This window comes from Eublepharis macularius, chromosome 4, assembly GCF_028583425.1.
Source record: "Eublepharis macularius isolate TG4126 chromosome 4, MPM_Emac_v1.0, whole genome shotgun sequence".
NCBI lineage: Eukaryota > Metazoa > Chordata > Lepidosauria > Squamata > Eublepharidae > Eublepharis > Eublepharis macularius.
The window spans coordinates 88,784,181-88,802,735 of record NC_072793.1 but is presented as its reverse complement, the minus strand read 5'-3'; the positions used below and the strand labels follow the sequence as shown (position 1 = coordinate 88,802,735).

The window sequence follows — 18,555 nt, the reverse complement described above, 5'->3', positions numbered from 1 at the left end:
ACAAATGTTAGAGATTATTTCCCTTGGAGGCCTGATGTTACTCTGGATCAAATAATTTCATTCCTAGAAAAGTCTTTCTCTAACTGGGTTTATATAGTACGTGTGTTTCACATAACCATCATTTTCATGAACACAAGTTATGTGTCTTAATCTTTTTATCTCCAAGGAGGAATCATTGATTTCTTTTGATAGCATAATCTATGCTTGCCCTGACATGCTTGCCCTGGCATGACATTTAATATACTAAGTCAAGTCAATTTCCCCCCCCTTATATGCCTGAGTGTTCTCTTTTGTTAGGTAGGTCAAAACTGCTACCAGACAACAGCTTTCTGACTGCTATATAAGATGAATAAATTCTCAAACAAATTACTACTCAGTTCCCAACTCCTTGGTTGAAGTTAGGAGTCGATTTTTTTTTCTGTAATGGCCTGTTTCCTAGACAAGTAAAAAAGTTTCAATAAGTTTTGAATGTATCTTGTGCATTTTAATTCATCTCAACATTTAGCAAGCAGTTACAAAAAACGTTACCCACTATTAACCTTTGCATGTATTGTTGGGTTTTTTAAAAAGTTCTTAAACAAAGCTGAGCACAAGTTTTTATACATACATTTTGATAGAACAGATAGGACATAAATAAATTCTACTCTGATTGTAGAATTCCTTCATAGCCTAATCCTAAAGGGATTGGGTTGGTCCAGTTAGCTTCCATTGATACCAGTGTGAGATGTAAGTCATTGCTCTGTACAGTTCCTGTTCCTACTGTGAATGCACAGGGATCAACATGGAAGTTTCCCTGCACTTTCCTTGCCTAAGTGCCCTCCTTGGGGGCTGCCAGTTCTCCTAGTGCCACTGGAGGGCTTTTTATGGTTTTCCGAAAATCAATAATAACTACATCACTATAACATAATGTTCTCTCTCAGTGGAGGAAAGTATCCTGAATGGGTTATACTTGCTCTGCAGTCAGGGTATGCAATGCTTCCAGGTCTTTAAAAAAAACAAAGAGAAAGGGCCAGGTGTAGCAAGGAGAATGATCAGATGTCAAAACACTCGGAGTCATTGGGTGTGGCAGCTGCCCACTCCTGTGCCCCTTCAGTGCTCTCCCCAAGGATAACCCCATCAAAGCTGGGAGAGCTTTATAGCCAAAAAGTGCCAAAAAGTACTGAGGCTTCTGCTGGGGTGGGAGCCTTTCAAGCTGCTACTGCCTCTACTATAGTGATTGCAGAGAAGACTCTGTTGGAGCATAGGGGAGCTACTTCTGATTCCAGTGTGTCAATCCCCTCCAGCATGACTCAAGCGGGCTGAAGTACTTCCAAGGCTTCAGAGCTCATAATTATTGGCGGCAACAGGGCTTCTCATGCAGTGAGTAATCAGCAAAGGAACTTAGTATCTCCTTCTTCTAGGGATCTGGCTCCCCTTTTTCCTCCCCTCTAGGAATTTTCAACAGGGTGTCCCTATACCCTGCTATTTGCTCCTAGATCACTACCAAGATTATTAAGTATGTGCAAGAGGGGCTTTGAAAAAGCAGGAGGGGAAAACAATAGTGGAGAAATAGAGACTGTTCTCCCTTATCATATTTGCCTCCCTCCCATCCCTACTCAAAAGGATTCAAGAAGAGCTGTAGGGCTCATCACAAGCATTCCTCTGATGAAGCTGACTTCTATTCTACAGACCCTGGCCTACTTCCAGGAGCAGAGATTCTAGGAGCTGCCTTCCTCTGTGGCCTGCATGCAGCTCCACAGTGTCCCCTCTGATCATTCATATTTTCTCATCACTGAAACTCTGCAGTCTGATAGAGGAAGGGGAGTGGTTGGCCAAGGACGCCTCAAGTATAGCACCAGCCTCCACCAGGATTTCTCTCGCCTACTAGCTCAGGAGTCCTTTTTGGAGGAAGAGCATTAATTTCTCCCGTCAGCATCTGTGTTGTTAATTTAGGCTCAGGTTCAACCATTTAAATCCCAGTGGGGGGAAATCATAACCTCTGAGGAGTGGAGCAGTTGGTTGTACATTTGTTCTTGCTAGCCATTCCATACTAAATCTTTAAACAGAAGGAAAGGAGAGGCCACAGTGCATGGGTAATTGAACATCATTCAGTTCAGAGAGAAGTTTACCTCAGAGGTCTCCTCAGCTGTCCCTCCTTCACCTTCCCCCATCATATCAGGCCTGTACCACAAATAAAATCAGTGGTAGCCAAAGCCATGCAGTCACATTATATAACCAGGCACTAACCATCACACAAGTGCTGCTGAAGATCAAGAGAACCTCAGCCTTCATGGCCAATGCCAGTTTGGATGTCATGCAATTCTCTGGAAGATTCCTTACAGCCAACATTGTGATTCAGTGTAATCTATGGTGAAAACACTGAGAAATGTATCACTTGTCCAAAAGTGATCTTGCCTCCTTTCCTTTCCAAGGAGAAAATCACTTGAGGATGGAGCCCTGGATAATGTATTAGTCTGGACTAAAAAGGTTATGCCCTTATCTTCCAAAAGAGAGGAAAATAAATCCAACAGGCCTACCCAGACCTCCTACCACGCCTGTTTATGACCCTTTACTTTCTCTTGGGTAGATTTTGCCTTTTATCTTTCCTTTAACACCCTCTGGGTAGTTTGCTGCCGCCAGGAATTTTCTATTCCAAGATATTTTATTTAAGTTTTCCCTTTTGTAACGTGCCTAAGCATCAGGCTCCTTCGTGGTTCTATGTGGCCCTGAGGTTGGAATGGGATAAAGCAATGACAGCTACTCTGGGATATAACAAAACAAAATAAACTTTTATTTTGTCAAGAAGCGTATTGGTTTCATAAAAGTAGTTCTCGGTTCTTAAAGTTACTTCATTTAAACTCATTCACACAGATCTCTTCTAAGGCTTCACACACAGTTAGCCTCTTTCGCTGACTCAATATTTCTCTCACAGACGTGCTTAAAGTTACTCAGGCTGCACACAGCTTGCCTGCTTTCCTCTACCTCAATATTTCTCTTACAGAAATATTAAACCTGTTCAGGCAGCACACAGCTGGCCTCTCTTTCCCTGACTGAGTGTCCTTTCACAAACATGCTCAGTTCAGGTTCCATACAAGTTACATATCTCTCATAAACACTTCAACATACTCAGGCAGCACACAGCTTGCCTGCTTTCTTCTGACTGAAACTTTTGCTCTCCACTCTCAGTCTAAACTGCATTCACTCCACCCACACTCAGTCATCAACCAATCATATCCCTCTTACCCCCACTCTTCACCTATCTCACACCAAGCATTTAAAGATACATGCACACATTTACTTGAAATCATTACAACTCCTTTCACAGTTCCTGTGAAACTGGAGCCAGTTTGGTGTAGTGGTTAAGAGTGACAGGACTCTGATCTGGAGAACCAGGTTTGATTCCCCACTTCTCCACTTGAAACCAGCTGGGTGACCTTGGGTCAGTCACAGCTTCTCGGAGCTCTCTCAGCCCCACCCACCTCACAGGGTGATTGTTGTGAGGATAATAATAACACACTTTGTAAACTGCTCTGAGTGGGTGTTAAGTTGTTCTGAAGGGCAGTATATAAATCAAATGTTACTATTATTATTCCTACAAACAACATGACACCAGAAGTTCCAGATACTCTAAGTGTTCCTGGAACAAAGATTAAGCCAGCTGAGGGTTCCCAACCGAAACAGGCTAGTAGGGAAGGGAAGAGACAGTTCCTTCAATAACGCCATCATAAGCAGATGCCTCAAGCCTTTGCTCAAGCCTGGAGAGCATCCTCTCAAGACAGGTGGGTGCATGATACCATCAACTATGGCTACACAATATAATTTACATGCACCCCACAGGACAGATTTCTTCCTTCCCCCAGATCCAAGTACAACCAAAAACATACACTCTTAGTGCCAGCCGAAAAGCACCTCTTTGAAATTCAAGTGATAGAGCCTGTTCTAGAACTTCAGATTTTCTGAAACATACTTTATCTTGTTTGTCATGCCCACAAAAGAGAGAATGGAGAGCCATTCTTGACTGAAAACTTCTCAGCAAAAGGGTCCATGAGGTATTTTTGCATGGTCCTTGCACTCCATGGTAGAGGCTCTTCAACCAGGGGGACTTTTTAGTGTCAGCGGATCTCAAGAAGGCATACCTACATGCGCCCATCTACCCACTTTCCAGGAAGTTCCTTTACTTTGCCTATTGCAAAGCAATCAGTGCATTTCCCCAGTGTATTTGCTGCATCAACTGCATCTGTTCCTGGTTCAGTCACATCTAACCCCAGTGATCCATGCCTTGGTTCTCAATAGGACTGTTGCAATATGATCTACTTGGGGCTACACTTGAAGATGTTTTGGAAGCTGCCTGCAACTAGGGCAGAATGCTTTGGCTAGACTGCTAGTTGGGGGCAGATATTGGGAACATATGACCTTGACCTGACCTGAATAGCCCAGGTGAGCTTGATTTAATCAGATCTTAGAAGCTAAGCAGGGTTGGCCTTGCAGTCCACATTTCCAATACTAGATACTCCCATTTGGCCTGTTGTCCTCCCCTTTGGTCTTCTTACTATATTGATGAGTATCTTAGTTACATGGATATAAATATAATTACAGTAAAATACATTTTACCTAAAATATAAAATATAAACAACTTTAAGATCAAATGGTTACTAGCAGGTTAAAAGGCAACAATCTGTATCAATCTGTACCAGTTGTTTACTTTCCTAGTTGCCACATTTTCCCTTATTTTCCTAGCAGCCAGGGCGTAGAGTACCATCCTATTGGAAATAAAAGGATATGTGTCTGAGAGTATAAAATTTAATTTATCAAAATCAGGCAGAAGCTAAAGACCAGATAAAATATTGGTGAGAAATTTTCCCCTTGGTTCCTGGTATAAGGGACAGTTTAAAACATAGTGTGGTAAGTCCTCGATTGAAGCTCCACAGATACATATACACTGATCAATGGATTTTTTTTTAGAATTGCCCAAGTAGCTTCTCAGTTGGCACAGACTGGAAGCGTAATGACGTAAATGCTACCCATAGCTTATAAACTGTAATATCAGACAAGTAACGTGCTCTAGTGTGGTCTTTTTTGATGGTTTTATACCATGGAGCAAATTTTGTTTTACTGATCAGAAATTGATCAGTTAGAGTATCTTCTTTATAAATCCATTCCCTTAAGTCGACATTGCTTCTCGAAGGTTGAAGTAATTCATCTGGGATGGTGTATTGAGATGCAGTGTCATTAAGGAAGGCCCACCGAGTTTTGTCCTTACTTTGCAGCAGCTGATAGCTCAAATAACTCAAATTACTGGAGGAACCAGCGTCTGTTAGTTGATATTTTTTTCTGCAATTACCTTAGTTGCCCACCTTAGGACGAAAGGAATACACTCCTACCTGGATGATTTCCTGATCACATCTCCATCCAAGGACAGAGGGACCAAGGATGTTCACACAATGTAGGAGACATGAAGCATGTAAAGAGCTCGCTAAACCCATTATAATCTATCATCCATTTGGGCACACAGATAGAAAAAAGCATCTGCAGGATCTCCCTCCCAGAGGAGAGGCTATCCAGCAGGCTCTCTTTCCCCTCACACAAGCCAATTTGGCCAATTTAATGACTGTAGCACAATTGCTAGGACTCCTGATTTCCTGCATCAACATAGACCACTTCCTGGGTGTGCTTTTACCACAACGTTTTTTAAAAATCCACTTTGAAGTCAGCTGTTTCTCCATGCATACTCTTTATCAGGGTGGATTTGATTTAAATCAAACTGATTTAAATCACGATTTAAATCACTAGTCAGTAAGGCTTGATTTAAATCATAGTTTTCTACATAAAGACTAATTCTTGCTGGTATAACTTTAATATGCAAGTAGATGCCTGCCTTACCGATAGGTAAAGGAACTTCATTAAAGTATTCCCAAACTGGGTCTCTTTTACGGCCTGCTGCCATTATAGGTTTTTTCCTCCAAGGAAAGAATGTGATAAACCTCAGGTCATACACACAAAAGATCCAAAGACTTGTGCAGTATTGTGCTCAAAAAGTTTCACTTTCATTTTGTACTGCTTGCCCCTCCCTCCTCACACTTAGTTTCTTCTTGTGCAGATCTATTCCACTCCAAACAATCAGAAAAATATTGTTTCTATTCACTGAACTTCTTGAAACTTAGCACTGAAGGGGTTGATTCTGTCTTCATAGGTTTGTAGAACAATAGGATTAAGGTCTTTTTCTCAACTCTGTTCATGTTATAACATTTTTGCTGTGAAGAAGAGGCATGTGATCTCTGCTGAGCTGACACAAATTCAGTTTTGAGAACTGCAAAACCAAGCATCTGTGATAATATCTTGTAGGCAGAGAAACTGCCCAATAATCTTACAAAAACCTCTGGAAGAGCATGACTTTGTGAATGGATTAATGGAATTTATTTACCAAAAAATTTAAACATATATAGCCTTATTCTACATAATTAAAAACTAATCTTTATTTCATGATGGAATAACCTTTGGATGGTAATATATTTTCCTCAAAAAGCATTTTATTTTAAAAAATCCGATTTAAATTAAAAAAATCCGATTTAAATAAAAAAATCCAATTTAAATTAAAAAAATCTGATTTTTTTAAAATAATCATTGATTTTTATCCACCCTGCTCTTTATTCCATTTTTGGTGTTCCACCTACTCCCCCCCTCCCCCTGGCCACCTGCCAGCCCACTGCACTGTGATTGTGTTACTTTCCTCTGTCCAGCTACTCCCTCTGCCCTTTCCATCCACCCCTCTTTCCTCTTTTTAATTTTTTTTTTTTTTTTAGTCCAGCACAGGATTGATGAATCACTGGTTTGAAAGCATGCAGGGGGAAGTTCCCTTTCTATTCTTTTTGCTTTGCCACAGGTGGGAATATTGTATAGGGGGCTAGATATCTGGGTATCAGAAATAAAATAATAATAATATTGTGGAGAAACAGATGCTTGGGAGCAATAGAGAAAGGGGCAGGAATGGAGCTTTGCTAGCAATGCATCGCTGCTCTGATGAAATGATCACTTCAAGAAAGGCTGGCTATAAATAACAAACAAATAAATAAAATTCCTTTAAAAATATTATTTCTATTTGTTTCTAGGAAAGAACATTTCCTTATTTGTGTGAATGATTCAAGCGCATGCTCAAATCCCGCCCCCCTTTCCTCTATTGTTTCCACTGTTTGGCTGGCCAGTAGGCAATTCTCACAGCTAATCATATATGGAGTTCCTTAAAAGGAAAATGTTGTTAAGACATTAACCCCAGGCAAACGTGAGGCATTAAAAATGCTGTGTTACACTGATGGATGGGGCACAGTTGAATCAGCAAATCAGGATTAACCAAGGGAGGGGTGGAGAGGCTGAAATCCAGGAAATAAGTTGATCCAGCGCTCCAGTAATGCATTGATTCAGCACGTGCACCAAAATAAAAAAGAAAGGGCAAGCACTGTGATGCCACAAATGACAGCATTGGTGACAACAACAAGCACTTATGATCTCGACTCATTTTGGCACAGTGCAGACTAAAAAAACCCAGCTCCACACCAACCAAATGTGAGAGGTATGAACGGCCACATACAAGCCAATTCCATGCCTTTTGGCTTGACTTCAGGGAAAGTGAGGAGTTATGTCCTTGGTGCAGAAGAGTCCCAGGCTGCCCTCGCACCCACTACAGTAGCTGCTTTTCCCTCTCCAGGACAGCATCCTGCACTGCATCCACACAAATCCTCCTCCAAAAGAGTGTCTGTACTTCCTTCCTGTGGTGTTAAAAAGGGACAACTGCACAAAAAAAAGCCTCCCTCTCTTCATCCTCCCTGGCAAAAGATAGCCACAGATGCCAGCCTACAGGGCTGGGGAGCTCACTGCCAACGTCAAAGGTTCAGGGCAAGTGGAACTGCTCCAAAATCAGGCAGAGCATAAACTGGTCGGCTCTCAGAGCCATCTGAATGGCACTCCTGGCCTTTCAGCCCAGATAGAGTGCTCTCACCTGCTAACCCTCACAAACAAAGTGACAGCCAAGGCCCATGTCACTCAGCAAGGAGGTACCTGATCCCACTCTCTGCAGAAGGAAGCTATTCTCCTTGTTCGCTGGGCAGACCCACATGGTCTTCCTGTAAGCTAAGGGATCTGCTACCTAAAAGTGGACTGGCTTAGCTGCCAAGACATCAACCCCAGCAAGTGGACCCTAAACCCAAGAGTGTTTCAGGCAGTGACCGGACTGCTGGGCACCCCAATCCTCAGACTTCTTTGCCTCTCCAACCAATTACAAGGTACCCAGATTCCTTTCTAGGTATAGGACCAAGGGAGCAGAAATACAGAACAAGTACATAACTAGATCGTTTTGGGGACAGCTATATGCATTCCCACCAGTTCCTTTTCTCTCCTACATCCTGATCCAGACTGCGTCCAGCTCTCTGCATAGAGATTGAATGGCATGGCTACCCTACTGAGTTTATAGCCATCATGCCCACATCCAAGAAACCTTGGTTGAAGGATCTATGAAGCAACATAGAAAACATTCAACAGGTGGTGCTGCAGAAAGAAGTTAGCAGTTCTAACTGGTTATTGTGGGAGTTGCTAGGCAACAAAAACAGTATTGCTTGCTAGCCTTTTAATTTTTGTCAGTAAAAGGCACGGGGTAGGGCCCTTTCCAAGGCTGTTTTGGCCTTTCAGGCCAAACCTGCTCACTAGCGGGGGGGCCGCACTCCACCGCCCCCCCCCCCACACACACACGGAGGAAGGAATTGTTGGTGCCAGGCCTGGAAACAGCAACCAGGTAACTCTTTACCACATTACTTGTATGACTCACTCAGGCCAGAGGCCGTTATCTAGCAACTCATAGAGGTATAGAGGTTAAGAGTGTCGGACTAGGAACTAGGAGAACCGGGTTTGAATACCTGCTCTTTCTTGGAATCTCAGTTGGTAACTTTGGACCAATTAACATTCTCCGTGTAACCTACCTCAAAGGGTTATTGTGAGGATAAAATGGAGAGAAGATAATGATGAAAGCTGCTTTGGATCCCCATTGGGGTGAAAAGTGAGGTATAAATAAATAAAAATATAACTGAAGATAGGGGGCAGATAAAAGGTAGGTTCATGAATGGGTGGGAAGGAGAAAAGAAAGTGGGGGAAGTCAGTGATATGGGAACTGCCAAGAGAAGGGAAAGAGGAAATTGGGGAGGGAGATAATAGAGGAAAGTAAGGTGCCCCTGCAAGTCCTTGTAGCAATCTATTACTGATCTTTGAAAAAGCTTGAAAAGGCTTTTGAGGGGGCTGGGGGCTGCAGGGGCTGAGATAAGAAAAATGGTGCTAATGTTGGGTGAGACCTGCAACAGTCACTTTCACATTCACAAAGAACCCAAATGTACTTCGGCAATCTTTCCAAAAAGATTGTCACCTTGGTTCACCTGGTGAGGATTAAAGTTAACTATGAAATACTTAGAGGTAGTAATTGATGCAATCACTTGTATATTGCTTGTCTCACTAAATTATGAGTTGAAACATTGTATTTTTAGCATGCTTTTCTCACTGAATTTTCTGCTGGGCATGAATTACATGTGTAAAATAAGAAGGGGTGGGGGATTGTCCCTAACCAGGTTTGGGAAATACTACAGCAAAGCAAGAGAAAACATGGAAATGGGGTGAACAAAGAATAATGTTGGGGACATGCTCCTGAAAACAGCGCTGTGAAAAGGAAGCCCATGTGGAGCAAAACATCCATGTGGAAACAGCCCTGAGTGTCCTACCTCTGTTTTATTGGAAGAGAAGTTTTGGGACTGATAAACATTTAAATGTGTAATCCTATACAGAGTTACTCCAGTCTGAAATTATTTGGCTTAAACTGGAGTACAGCTGCATAGAATTGCACTGTCCTAATAAATCTTTGGTACCCCTCAAGATTGCATAAAAATCTAAAAACAAAAAAAATATATAAAAGGAATTTAAAATCCTTCCCCCCAGAGTTACCTGCCCTCTGCACTGCACGGTACTCTAAAAAGCTGCTGGATTGGCTTTAGGAACCGAGCAGCCGCCAAGCACTCTAACAACTAAGCCAGTATAAAAGATGGCTGGGTCGAGACGGGCATGCTGCTGCCACAGGAGAAGCAAGACCTGTCTCAGTCATTGGCTGCCACTTTGCCCAGGCACCACTACGGCAATCCAGTAGAGGCCCAGCTGGCAGCAGTGCGGCTCCAAGCCAGCCCAGGCCATGAGGCTGATGGGAGTGATGCGTCCCAGGGTCCTGGTGCTGCTGGCCAGTGCTAGCCTGCCCAGCCCACAGCACTGACCTGGGGCGGTGAGGCTGGCTCCGCTAGCCTGGGGCAGCACTAGCCTGGGGCAGCAAGACTGGTATGCAAAAAACAAACAACAACAAAATACATAGGGTTGGGGGGAAGAGAAAACTGTGATAGGGTGAGGGAGAAGGAAGGTTGAGGAGGAAACTAAACAGAAGGGTGTTGGGGGTAATGAATAGGGAACTATTTGTAGTGGGAAATCAAATAACGGAGGAATCTGGGGGGGCAGGAAGAGGGTTGGAACTTTGAAAAAGAGAGGAAGAGACAGAGTAGGGTCTTTTGTAGAGGGCAAGCTATGGTAAGGGGGAATAGGATCTTCCCTTCCTGCACCAGCCCTCCCCCACCCAAGTGTCACTATTGCCAGCACCCTCCAAGATTGCCACAGCTCTCAGCATTGCAAGACCTGGTGCAGCTTGGAAGAAGGCTGAAATTAATAGCATTTTTTGTACAATGCTTAACTAATAGATGCTTTAGGCAAGATGTCCAGCTAGGAAGAGAAGGGTGGTGTTGCTAATTTGTTTGTATTGATTTAAGCTCCTAGTGGGACTGTAGGGACTTTATATTAAGACCTTTCAGCTGTAATGAAGGAGATTGTGTAAATGCTGTGATTAGCCCTGAATTGTTGTGTTTGTCTTGAAATGTCGCTATTTTTTTCCTTACAGCAGTACTTATAATAATCATTCAGACTTGGATCCTGAGATGCCATTCCATTGGCACAGCAACAGGCTCCTATGATAGAGTGGCTTTTCTACCTGCAGAGGAGGGGAGGGAGATTTTTGCTGCTTTCCCTCTTACTGCTGCAGACTCTTGATTCTCTCTCAACACACTGTTCTTTTGAAGCATAACTTCAGTGGCACAGCAGGCTTCAATGAGAAGGGGGAGGTGGATTTTATATAGCATAACTCTACTTGTTTTACTTAGGTTCCAAACCTGTGGTATCTAAACAATCCCATCCAAAAAGAGCTCTAATGATTTTTTTTCCTGTTGAAGTTAATTGATTAATTTCTGGAAATGCGGCTGAAAATTTGTTCTATTGCAAAGCAGTTAGTCTAGAAGAAAGGACATTTTAAAAGACATGTCTTGTCTTGGAAACAGGATCCAGTCATGAAGCTGTGCTGTTCTGTCTTGATTGTACTGAAAATGAAGGTTTGGAGTTTTGGAAACCTATTATGCAAATAATGCAGTCTAACATGAGATATTCCTTTATCAGTATTAATATGATTAATCTATACTGATCACCATTATGCAAGGAGCCAACAATGATTAATCATTCTTGAACAATAAAACCCCTCTAGAACTCTTAGTTGATTAATCATCTTTGGTAAAGTTCCCAAAAGAATGTCAACCAATTGCTCTCCGTTCTCCCCACTTCCTTTATATGTCTGTTTGGTTGTGAGCATCCAGTAACTGGAGAATTGGCACATTCAGCATTTATTTATCCATCAGGAATACTTAAAGTGTGCTTAAATTTTTAATAGGCAGTACTAATTGAAATACTCCCAATAATGTCCCTTTCGTAGGGCAAATCAAAGCAAAAATGTTTCATTACAGCCCCAAGCTAAGGAATGTCAGTCTATTTGCATTTAAGCAGGTGGTAGAGCATATATATTTGTTAATATTCTTTTCCTTCTCTTTCTTACTTAAATTTCATGAAGGTAAAATTAATAAGATTTTTATGCTCAAGTTGCACAGGTAGTATTAAGAAATATTGACATGAGGTGAAAATTATTGCAGCATTTTAAGATTAGGGAAGTAAACTAACAGGCATGTTGTAGATAGTTAATTTCTGGACAGCTGTATAGACAAGATTATTCTGAAGACAGTAGGGTCTCCTCTCTCTGACCTTACATCTCCCAAGTCTGTCATTTTGCACTTGGGTAGGAAAACTCATCAAATGCTCATGTAATCACTGATTAAAAATCCTGAAGTATTTCTTTTGTCCATATACAAGTGATTTCTTTCCTACTTGAAGAGCATGAATGGCATCTTGTGTACTTCTGAAAACTTCTTTCATGCATTTGGAACCTTCCTTCCAGGATTTGTATGTGAGCAGCAAGCAAAATACACCGATTTGTCTGTTTCAGGCCGTGGTAGTAAAATCATCTTAACAATTCAACGTGCTTTTTATTACATGAGTATTTCACAGCTGAAATACTCAGTGGCTAGCGAATGTGCTCAAGGCTACAGTATCTTAAAAATAGAACATAGTCCTTCTTCACCTTTACAACTTATAAATCCATCTCTTAAGTTTATTCTTCAAGTAAAATATTTTAAAATTGGGAACTAAAGACTCCCTTCTAGTATAAAAGAAAAGTAAATGTTTGCTATAGGAAGATTTGAGAGCCTGTGTGAACTTTGAATGCACATTATCAAAGTGGCCCCAACTTATGAAATTGGGTCTACAGATGTGATGCTCTTTTGGACAGTCTTACAATTTCCCAGTCTAGATCTTCCCCCTGGTTTAAACTGATCAAAAGAGATCATGTTAAAGCTCTTTATTTAGTGAATATCACATCCTAAAATCTCAGAAAATCATTTACCTCCCTGCGCTTTCAAACAATGCCGACAGCTTTACTTACAGGAAGATACCATCAAACCCCAATGGCTCTCCGTCTCTGCATATGCGGTGCCTCAGTTCCTGAGGATCTTCTACATTACACCTTATTTTGTCCCATGTATGCTGAGGTTAGAGCTCAATTTCTTGCTAACTTGTTAGTGGGGCGTAACTTTACCTCTGATATTGACAAATTAGTTTTTTTGTTATCTGATACTGATTCATTTGTCACTAGCAGAGTATCCCTGTTTGCCTTAGCTGCAAAAAAGATTCGGGCCAAGATTGTTTCCTCAGAGACCTAACTTTTCTCATAACTATCTGGTGTTTATTGGGGTCCCATTTTGGTTGTATTTTGTTTTTATTATTTTAATAACTGTATTTTATGCTTGTAAGCTAGATTTCTGTTTTTACTGGTTTTAATTTTGTATTGTGACGGCCTTTGGCCATATACAATTAAACCTACTACCTACCATATTATCAAAGCACCCGTAGATAAATGCTACATAATGCTGTTAACAAGCACAACAGAGGCGAGATAAACACCCTGAGGCAGCTGAATTTGAAAACCCATGATTTTATTGGTATCCTACTTAGCAATACTGGTTTAATAACTCGTTGTACAGCGAGTAATTTATATGTAATCAGATGGGTTTGAACAAATTGCTATTTTTATGACTTCTAATGGCTGTGAGACCAACCTTGTTCACAGTGATTGATTCAAAAAATCCACGAGTTGATGTTAGCAGCTTTGCTTAAGCCTCCAGGTTTTGGATGCTAGCAGTTTAGGACTGAACTCCTGCTATGCCTTTGATGCCTTCTATGTTCACGACCGACAGCAGTTTTTATTGGAGATTTACTTAGAGGTTGCAGGTTTGCTCTTAAGAGATCTGTCTCTCTATCTCTCCCTCCGTGCAGAGTCCATAGATGATGAATTATCTAACCATATTTTTCTGGAGCTGGGGTGGGCATTTCTTATTTCCTTGCTAACCTGTTAAAACGGTTGGAATATTCACGAGGGAGACTGATGTCCAGATGGAGATTTTACCTGCAGATGTTAATCTGGATGGGCACAAATCAGCTCTCATTTGATTCACTTCATGGAGTGTGGCATTTGTTCTGTGCCCTTCCTGAAGTCTCTTACCTTTTCTTTTCCCTCCCCAGGTACAGTTGCAAGTGGGAATGGAGAGTTTGGTGACTGGAGTGCCTTCAACCAAGCCTCTTCCACTGGAGAGCTCTTCAGTGGCCCTGCTCAGCCAGCTGTTGAGCTGTTTGGTGGCCCTGCTCAGCCAAGTCTTGGCCAGCCTCCAGCTGCTTCAAATTCTACTGACCTCTTTGATTTGATGGGTTCCTCCCAAGCCACCATGACCTCCTCCCAAAGCATGAATTTCTCGATGACGGGTTCTAATACTGTCAGCCTCAATCTACCCATGTCAAGGTCACAGGTATGATATTCTTCAGTCTCTCAACAAAACATTATGAAAAGTACCTGAATGGTTTTGACAAACTTCTAGTTAAAGCAACTTGTCATTTGTAGCTCTCGAGTGCATTCTTGTCTTTTTGCTTCTATTGCCACTCTTTATATGGGATTTAGTTATGTTTGTGTATGCATGTGTGCTTAAAAAAAGATAGGTAAAGATAGTCCCCTGTGCAAGCACCGAGTCATTACTGACCCATTGAATTATTTTTATACTGTTTTAAATGTTGATTTAAAACATTTAAAATGTTGCTCTACCCTATTTGGATTGAAAGGCAGCATACACATGTTTTAAATAAAAAAAGAAAAATCCTTAAGTTATCCAAGAGGCCATAGAATATATTGTAAACTTCAAACTTGTGGTACATTGTAGGGAAAGTAATAATTTTGGATGTTCTGTATCATAGGAGATTTTGCCCAGCTGGAAAATAATGGACTATTAAACAGTCTTTTTTGATTGGTAAACATAACAGACAATGTTCTAAGATACATTAGAGTTGGAGTAGTCCGTTTTGGGAAGTGGGGGGAGGCAGCAGAGTTGGTACACTTCAGACTTTGGGGAATTACTACCATTGGCACAGTTACAACAACCAACGAAGTACTCACAGGTGATCTTGAGAATTTTATGAGCGTGAACTTCAGCTTCCTTGCCTCTTAAGTTCTTTTAGGCAAGCATAACTGTCCATCTGCTTCTCTTTATGGAGACTGAATGAACTCTCAGAAATTACTACTCTAAAATATGGCTAGCAATGAATAGCATACATCTTAATTTTTTGTTATTATGCTTCTAGCCTTTGCAAAGTGTTAACCCAATGATACAGAAGCCTAACCCACTTTATAATCTGGGCACAGAGATGGTCCAGAAAAATGCAAGTAAAACTCTGCCATCCACCTGGTCGGACCCTAGTGTAAATATCAGTTTGGACAATTTAGTTCCTGGTATGCAGCCTTCTAAGCCCCAGCAACCATCATTGAATACGATGATTCAACAACAAAGTAAGTAATTTGGGTAAACATTATTGTTGATTTACATTCGGCTAATGCCCTTTTTAAAAGAGTTTGTTTGCTGATGTGTTTTTTTGTACTCTATCTTTGTAGTCATTATTGATTCTTCTAAATATAGAATAAAAGAATAATACTTTCTCCCTCTGAGATGGAGGACATCTTGATGGGTGATTCCCACCCTCCATTCAGGGAGGCAGGAACAAGTTTTCTACTTCCTGTCTTCCTAGTGGGAGTCACCCTTTCTTTCAGTTTCATTTCTGCCTCGACAGGGAGAGCAGCTTCATCTGTGCGCTGCCTTGCCTTTCAACTGTTTTTCTTCCTTTTCTTCACTTCTATTTTTCAGAACGTGATTCTTGCCTTGTTTACTCCTTTCTACTCTACCTCCTTGCTATTCTTTTTTTCTCTGTGCACCTCTCTCTTCTATGGCCAGAGTATCTGAGAAAACTGTACAAGCATTCACTTTTATTTTTTAGCTTGCACAAATCTGATTACAGAAATATCATTTTTCATAGGGGGTTGGGTAGGCAATATGTAAGAAGCACTGAGGAAACATTCCAGTTGGGGAAAATAAATCCTTCACAGGAAATGTGAAGCTGACTTGACTGCCCAGATATTGGTCAGGAAATGGTTACCAAACCACAGCATGTGCCTGATAGTCTAATGCTCAATGATCAGGTACAACAATGTTTTTTGCAATGATTCTGCAGCAACTTTTGAATTTTGTAAGCTTACATCACCTGATCTGTAATGTGTTGTTTGAGTAATTGTATCCTTATGGGTGCTTCTTGTGTTTTTAATACCAGAAAGACTATGAAACACGTGCAACACACGTGATCCACCACCAGCCACATACGGTGGCCTTCTTCATGTTTGATAGCCCATTTTGTGCAAATGCTAGTTAGGATGCAAAAGCAAGAGGTTTTCCTTCAGAAACTTAAAATTATGCTTTATTTTGAATACTCCTTCAAAACTTTGAATCTGGAGGAAAGACTAAGAAATACTTGATTTTTTAAAATTTCAGTAGCAGAAATAGCTCAACAGTTCAGCCTTTTAATTTACACTTTGTTTTTGTGTAGATATGCAACAACCTATGAATGTGATGAGTCAAAGTTTTGCAGCCTTGAGTCTCAGCTCACCACCCAGCATGATGCCTGTTCGACCTCCAGCAACCCCATTGATGGGAGGACCTGTTCCTGTGGGAATGGGAATGCCCACTGCGATGACTGGCACAATGGGCATGGCTTCCATGGGAGGCACACCTATGATGAACCAGGGAGTGATGGGAATGAATGTGAACATGACTATGCCTGCTTCTGGAATGGGCTTGGCAGGCACAATGGGTGTTCCTAATATAACTATGGCGTCTGCCATGACTCCTGGAACTGTGCAACCTAAGCAAGATGCCTTTGCAAACTTTGCCAATTTTAGCAAATAAATTGTAAACCAATCAGTCAGATTGAATGAAGGATTTTAGCTGCACAAAAAAAAGCTGTGGTAAGGGTGGGAAATGCTGATCATTTTTTTCCTTTTGCTTTTATCACTTCCTTTCAAGGAACCCACATAAAGAACCCAAAAGTTGTTTTATAAATTCCAAAAGTACTATTGTTCAAGTTTTGGTGAGATTAAAAGTTCTTCTAATGAAAGGAGTCAAATAGCTGATATTGTAATGACTAAGCCTTGCTTTGTGACAAGACAATTAAAAGCCTTTCTAGATGGCAGAACCAGTTTTAACTTTGAAACTTGTGGAAAGTCTGGAATTCAGAGGCTGGATAAATATGTGTGAATCTAATTTTATACTTGATTTGTTTTTTCCCCTCTTGGAATCTGTTTATCATAATTGGAGCCATTCCTTTCCTACCACTGAGTCAAATTTGAATTCAAAATATGCTGATCAATTTTTTATAAGAATATATATTTTTGTCCAAAAATGGCTTACATATGTGGTTAAGGCTAATTCAAAGGGACCTGGAATGTATATATACTTTTGCTACTCTTCCAGCACACTGATATACTATCCAAATTTTTATTATAGACTTCTTTAAGCAATTTGTGGATGGGTAGGGTTTGTGGAGAGTTTCCTGCCTCTTTCTCTTGTCATATCCAGTGCAGAACTGATAGAAGTTTCATCCAGAGGTACTATATGGTTTCTTTTCAGAGAACTCTAGAGAAAAAAAAAACATGGTTGGAATTTGTTTGGGGTGTTTCTTTTCTGCAGTCCTACTTCATTGATAACTGGCATACTTCAGTCACTCTTGGGGCCACTGTTAACACCATTGAAAGTCAAAAGGCAAAAATAGTTACTTTTTTCCTTGGAACTTTACTAAAAAAAGAAAGACATTAACTGCATCTTTTAAGATAATGAACATCCCTAAACCACTTGTCGATTGGATTTTAGATTTATACGCTTGGTTTATTTCTCTTATGTAAATATGGCCTTAGCAATTGCGGAATCCAATAGAGAGGAATTAAATATATAAATATATAAATATATATATTATTAAAGGAAACCTGTAGCAGTCAGAGTTTATGGATTTAATGAAAACAAAGGAAATGAATGAATTAAAAGCTTTTTTTTTCTTTTCCTGCTATAATTCTGCATTTAGGTTCACACACAAATCATGATTTTAGTCTGGAATGCAGAGGTTCGGTTTATATTCACAAGCCAGAGCTGCTATTGAGAATAAGTACTATACTCTAGGTATGAAACTTTATTGCCTCCCCTTTCTTACTTGGATTTTTTATTATTATTAAATTGATGAAACTTTATTTCCATTGTATTCATAATATTCTGTTATACATAACATTAAAGTGTTCATTAAAAACAATGTTGGGGCTCCCTCTCTTTTCATTCCATTTGACGTTTATGAGAGTGGTTGGTGGAGGGGGGAATAATTATATTTTGGGCAAAGTAATTTTTATAAATAATTTAAAATTGTTTAATGACTTTTTATCTCCCGCCTTTTCTATCTGACTCTACTGTTAGGAATTAAAAATGAAGCAGCCAAGATATCTTGACCCACTCCAGCCTTGCTAATGCTCCATCTACAACATTTCTAATTAGGCAGAAATTCATGTACTTCAGCTAAGTGGTAATGAAAAGTGATTCATTTGCTGAATAAGAGATGAGAGTGAGTGTAATTAGCTGACTGCGGTTTTTAATCTTTCAACAATTCAATGTGTTTAAATTAGTTTCAAAGAATAGGAGCTTTCAAGAGTTGTTACATCAAAGTAATCAAGACAAGCTTTGC

At 40.5% G+C, this 18,555-nt stretch overlaps 1 protein-coding gene across 2 annotated transcripts in view; it reads left to right on the top strand.

Annotated features, from left to right (window-relative positions):
* Positions 1-18,126, top strand: part of CLINT1 (clathrin interactor 1) — a 96,410-nt gene extending 78,284 nt beyond the window's left edge. For both annotated transcript variants that reach the window (XM_054978353.1, XM_054978352.1), the window contains 3 exons: positions 13,990-14,270; positions 15,094-15,298; positions 16,384-18,126. In XM_054978353.1, the coding sequence (XP_054834328.1) occupies positions 13,990-14,270; positions 15,094-15,298; positions 16,384-16,742 (845 nt within the window). In that variant the 3' untranslated portion in view covers positions 16,743-18,126. The remainder of the gene's footprint in view (positions 1-13,989; positions 14,271-15,093; positions 15,299-16,383) is intronic.
* Positions 18,127-18,555: the final 429 nt, after the last annotated feature.